At 43.4% G+C, this 6,390-nt stretch overlaps 1 protein-coding gene across 1 annotated transcript; it reads right to left on the bottom strand.

Moving 5' to 3' along the window:
- Window positions 1–6,177, bottom strand: CHC_T00008603001 (putative AAA ATPase containing von Willebrand factor type A (vWA)domain; the record flags this gene model as incomplete). Its single annotated transcript, XM_005711603.1, has 4 exons — window positions 1,953–6,177; window positions 1,461–1,775; window positions 291–1,403; window positions 1–221 (listed from the first exon to the last, which is right to left on the bottom strand). Coding segments are annotated over exons 1-4 (5,874 nt in total), but the record flags the coding sequence as incomplete, so codon positions are not given.
- Window positions 6,178–6,390: the final 213 nt, after the last annotated feature.

The raw sequence follows: 6,390 nt of genomic DNA, 5'->3' as shown, positions 1-6,390 counted from the left end.
AAGTAAGGCATCATCAATACCATCACCGTCAGCATCAAAACCGCCTGTAACATCAACATCAAAGACGTCATCAATACCATCACCATCAGAATCAGTACCACCAGTTGCATCTACATCATATTGATCAGCAATACCGTCTGAGTCTGAATCGATTGCATTTAGTTCCGACTCTACAACATCGGGAACACCGTCATTATCGCTATCTACATCAATATAATCAGCTACACCATCATTATCAGAGTCTGTAGGTAATACGTCATCATCAATACCATCACCGTTAGTGTCTACACCACCAGTTTGGTCGACATCGAAGCTGTCATCTATGCCATCGCCATCAGTGTCGACTCCACTATTACCTGCTTCAAAACCATCGACAATGCCATCATTATCAGAGTCGGTATCTAGATAATTTGGAATACCATCCATATCGTCATCGCCAGTACCTTCAACAATATCAGGAATACCGTCACCATCTTCATCTAGACTAGTGTCTAAGTAGTCAGGTGTTCCATCGCCATCACTATCTCCAGCCCCTTCATCAGCGTCGCTAATGCCGTCGCCATCAGAATCACTATCTAAGTAATCAGGAATACCATCTCCATCGGAATCACCATTACCTTCATCAGCATCATTGATACCATCGTTATCAGAATCACTATCTAAATAATCTGGAATGCCATCACCGTCACTGTCACCGTTGCCCTCGTTTGAGTCATTAATGCCATCACCATCAGAGTCATTGTCTAAGTAATCTGGAACACCATCACTATCGGTATCACCATTACCTTCATCTGCATCGCTTATTCCGTCACCATCAGAGTCATCGTCTAAATAATTAGGAATTCCATCGCCGTCTGTATCACCATTACCTTCATCTGCATCGCTTATTCCGTCACCATCAGAGTCAAGGTCCAGGTAATCAGGTGTTCCATCACCATCTGAGTCAACATTGCCTTCAGAAGCATCATGAATACCATCGCCATCTGAGTCGGTATCTAAATAATTAGGGATACCATCACCATCGATATCGCCAATTCCCTCATCAGAGTCGTTGATACCATCGCCATCAGAGTCAGTGTCTAAATAATTTGGAATACCATCGCCATCAATATCGCCATTCCCCTCGACAACATCAGGAATACCATCACCGTCTGTATCTATATCGCTATCTTGGAAGTCAGGTCTGCCATCTTCGTCGCTATCTGGCAAAGCAATATTATCGTCTACACCATCATTATTAGCATCAACGCCACCGGTTTCGTCTACATCAAATGCATCGTCTATACCGTCATTATCACTATCGATACCTGCTGCACCAGACTCAACACCATCATCTATGCCGTCGCCATCACTATCAGTATCTAAATAGTCAGGAGTACCATCCATGTTAGTATCAGAATTACCTTCTAAAACGTCTGGTAAACCATCATTATCGCTGTCGGGGTCGAGATAATCAGGACTGTCGTCCATATCTGTATCAACGGGTGCAACGTTGTCATCTATACCATCAAGGTTAGTATCTGTGCCGCCGGTTTGGTCTACATCTAAGCTGTCATCAATACCATCACCATCAGTATCATTACCGCTCAAACCTGCTTCAACGCCATCGTTTATACCGTCATTATCACTGTCGGAATCTAAATGGTCAGGTGTACCGTCACCATCTGAGTCTAGTGCGTATGGGCTGGTATTGTCGTCCATACCATCACCATCGCTATCAACACCACCAGTTTGGTCGACATCAAAGGCATCATCGATACCATCACCATCGGTATCTACACCTGTGGCACCATTCTCAAGAACATCAGGTAAGCCATCATTATCACTATCAGGGTCTTTGAAATCTGGTATGCCATCGTTATCAGTATCAATTGGCGTTACTGCATCGTCAATACCATCACCATTCGCATCAATTCCGCCGGTTTCATCAACGTCAAAGTAATCGTCAATACCATCGCCGTCAGTGTCTACTCCGAGAGCACCCGACTCAATGGCATCCGAAATACCGTCATTGTCACTGTCTAGATCTTGGAAATCTGGAGCAGTGTCAGTATCACTATTTGCGGGGGACGAATTGTCATCAATACCATCACCATTAGCATCTGTACCACCGGTAATATCTACATCGAAAGCATCGTCAATGCCGTCCATATCAGAATCAACATTTAAAGCACCAGACTCCCAAAAATCAGGAATGCCATCGCCATCACTATCAATATCAAGATAATCAGCGGCTAAATCACCATCGGTATTCGCTGCTACAACATTGTCATCAACACCATCACCATTGGTATCAACACCGCCGGTTTGGTCAACATCAATCGCATCATCAATACCGTCATTGTCGGTATCATTGCCGCTTGCCACTGCCTCATTCGCATCGGTAATGTTATCGCCGTCTGAATCAGTATCTAAATAATCAGCTATACCATCAGCATCACTATCAGTTATACCTGTAGCAGGGTTATTGTCTGCATCGAGGTTAGCATCTTCATTTGCTGTTGCTATACCATCGTTATCGTCATCTGGGTCAATTGCATCTATTACACCATCGCCATCACTGTCATTAGGATTATTTACATCACCAACTTCAGAACCATCTGGTATACCATCTTTGTCGCTATCGTTACTGGTAGGATCAAGGCCAAGGGCAATTTCATCTTCATCACTAATGCCATCACTATCTTGGTCAAAAATAACCACAACTGACGTCGCGTTCGTATCGTTTCCGGTTGAGTCTTGGCCTGCACCTTGCGCTAAACTAATTGCTACATCGCCGCCGCCATCAGGTGTAACTTCAACGGTATAAGTGTTGCCATCAATTATTGTGAAATTCGCTAAAGTAGAGTTTGTGAATTCAACATCACTGACATCAAAGTTTACAACGTCTTCGCTAAACTCGAAGGTCAGTACAAAGGTATTCGTATTGTTGACCGTGGCAGGCGCATTTAAGATAGACACAATAGGTTGGTCTTCATCTTTATCTGCAGTGAGTTGTGCAGCATTGCCTATATTACCAAAGGTATCAGTTTGGTTGGCATCAACAACAATTACATCTGTGCCATCAGCTATTGCGCTTATATCGAAGGTAGCATTCCATGTGCCATCAGGATTACAAGTAACTGCTTGGCTGCTAGGCGAAGCCCCAACAAGATCGACCGTGACATTACCGTCCCCTATAGTACAGGTACCGGTTACAGGGTAGCTCGCTTTATTAACAATATTGCCATCGACTAATGTATCAATTACAACAACGGGTAGCGTACTATCTTTATCACTTGCTTGGTTAGCAGTTGTGGTTGTATTACCCGATGCATCGGTTTGGTTCGCATTAACAACAATATTGTCTTCACCGTCTGCAATTGCACTGACATCAAATGTTGCGCTCCACGTTCCATCTGGATTACACACTACACTTTGACTAGCAGGGCTTGCTCCCGCTAGCATCACAACAACATTACTATCTCCTATTGAACAAGTACCCGTGACCGGATATGTAGTTACATTATTGGCATTAACTTCAACTAAAGGATCTACCGTCACTGCCGGAACAACCGTGTCTTTATCTGCTGATAATTGCACCGCATTACCCGTATTACCTGAATCATCAGTTTGGTTTGCATTGGCAACAATGGCATTGGTGCCATCTGCAATTGCCGAAACATTAAAGGTCGCAGTCCATGTTCCGGCTGCGGAACAGGCGACTGCTTGACTACTCGGGGTTGCACCAGCTATTGAAGTGGTTACGTTACCATCATTTATCGTACACGTACCCGTAATCACATACGCCGAAGCATTACTGGCATTAGCATCGCTGAGTGCGTTAATCACAACACTCGGTGCAATAATATCTTTATCTGCAGTCGCCTGTGTTGCAGTTCCTGTATTATTAACAGCATCAGTTTGAGTTGCATCAACTACAATAGCATTAGTTCCGTCTGCTATCGCACTTACATCAAAAGTGGCTGTCCAAGTTCCACCAGGCGAACAACTTACGGGCTGATTAGCGGGTGTTGCCCCAGCAATAAACACGGTGACATTACCATCATCAACAGAGCAACTACCACTTACAGTATAAGTACTAGCGTTAGCGGCATTTGCATCGTTTAAGGCATTAATACTCACGGTAGGAGGTACAATATCTTTATTCGCACTTTGCTGAGTAGCATTACCGGTATTACCCGCGGTATCAGTTTGGTTTGCATCAGCAACAATTACGTTAGTGCCATCTGCAATCGCGCTAACATTAAATGTTGAACTCCATGTACCTGCCCCAGTACAACTTACCGCTTGGCTTGCAGGCGTAGCGCCAGCAACAGCAACGGTTACATCACCATCGCCAATGGTACATGTGCCGTTTACAGGATAGCTATTTTGATTTGCATTGTTACCTACTGTTAAAGCGTTAATAACAACTGTAGGTAATACCACATCTTTATTGGCTTCGTCATCAACTGCTGAGTTATTGCCACTTAAATCGGTTTGCTCAACAAATACGGCAATAACATCAGTGCCATCTGCAATGGCAGTGACATTAGTGGTAGCCGTCCACATACCAGCATTACAAGTAACACGCTGGCGCTCAGGCGTTGCACCTGGTATATACACAGATACTTCTGTGCCAGCACTTTCACACATGCCAGTTACGTTATAGCTAGCCTGATTCGTAGCATTAGCAGCAGTTAATGAATTTAAAGTTAATGCTGGGCCAGTAGTATCTTTATCTGCATTTTTTTGTACGGCACTACCAGAGCTATCATTGGCATCTGCAACAATTACTCCAGTACCATCTGCAATAGGGCTTACATCAAAAGTTGCCTGCCAAGAGCCATCTGCACATACCGCAGTTTTTGAAGGTAAGCCAGAAATTAACACTGTTACAGGGGTATTAGCGTCAACACAGCTACCATTTATTGTATATGCGAATTGATTTTCTGTTGTCGCTTTACCTAAGTTATTCAAAGTTATTGCTGATGTGCTATCTTTATCGGCTGCTTTTTGTGTTGCATTGCCTACATTGCTATTTTTATCTGTTTGTGAGGCATTAATAATCACTTGGCCGAAGCCGTTATTAATACTAGAAACATCAAATGTAGCGGTCCAAATACCTTCTGCGCTACAAATAGGCGAGCTGGTGATACCCGAAGGCGTACCATCAAAATCATCTACTACAACAGTAACTACACCATCTCCGACGGTACACGTACCTGATATAACATAAGCAGTATCATCGGCTGCAGTAACTAATGTTGGATCGTCAATAGTTACCACTGGTGCTGTGGCATCAGCCGCACCAGAAATAACAAAACCATAATCCTCAACTTCACCTGAATTAAAACTGCCACCAAAGTCGCCAGATGTTAAAGGTGTATTAGAAATACGAATACGGGCAAAGCTATCTCCTGTTTGAGTGCCAGCAGGAATAGAGTCCCATGCAATGGTGATATCTTCTTCGTAGGTACCTGCAGCAATTTCATCTGTAGCTTCATTTACAACAGCACCAGCGTCTGAAATCTGATTAGTAAATTCGTCGGCTTCAAACGAGCCATTACCATCAAAGTCAATCCAAGCCCCAATGTAAGCAGTTTGACCATTAAAGGAAGTTACATTGGCTGTTATAGCATAGGTTGTATCGGTATCGTCTAACTGTGGGAAAGTGGCAATACCGTCATCAACATCATCTCTTGCTGTACCATTACTATCATCAAAACCATCACGAAAGCCGTCAATATCACCGCTAGGCTGAGTGCCCAAATGTATGCCTTCTACAATAGTATGGCTTGGGCCAGATGAAGATAAAAGTGTTTGATAAGAGTCTGGCGCATCGCCTAAATCACCACCTGGCTCTGCACGTAAGCTTTTTGCTCTAAAAAAAGCCCAAGAGTCTAGAGTTGCATCCCCGTCATCGGTAACGCCAACAATTACACTCACTTCTTGATTTGGTGTTACTGAAGCACGACAAGTAACTCTTTTAGTAAAACCGTCCATCTCAGTGGTAAAATTTGCGGTACTGACTTCACCAGAATTTGCTCCTGGGTCATTATTTATAAACAATTCTGGGTTAATAGAAGGGCCAGCTGTTCCCACTGCAGGAGGAAACTCCCCTGCTCGGTTAACGGTATCTATACTAAACGCTTGATTATCGGGTGTGAGGGCACAATTTGTACCATCAACCATGATCTTTAGTTTATCATTAAAGCCTGAATTTACATATTCATTATATTCTTCTGAGCCAAAAACAAAGTCTAATATCAAGGTATCAAACTCAGGCTCAATTGTGAATTGCAGCTTTGCATGATCAAAGCCAGATTCTTCTAGCTCATTATCCAATGAAACCGTTCCACTAATAGTAGTACTTTGATTATCTGCAGTATTGGAGCCCCCCGTTGC

This window comes from Chondrus crispus, genomic scaffold (genome assembly GCF_000350225.1).
Source record: "Chondrus crispus Stackhouse genomic scaffold, scaffold_761, whole genome shotgun sequence".
Classification (NCBI taxonomy): domain Eukaryota; phylum Rhodophyta; class Florideophyceae; order Gigartinales; family Gigartinaceae; genus Chondrus; species Chondrus crispus.
The sequence above is the reverse complement of the archived record's forward strand: the minus strand, read 5'-3'. Positions and strand labels throughout refer to the sequence as shown.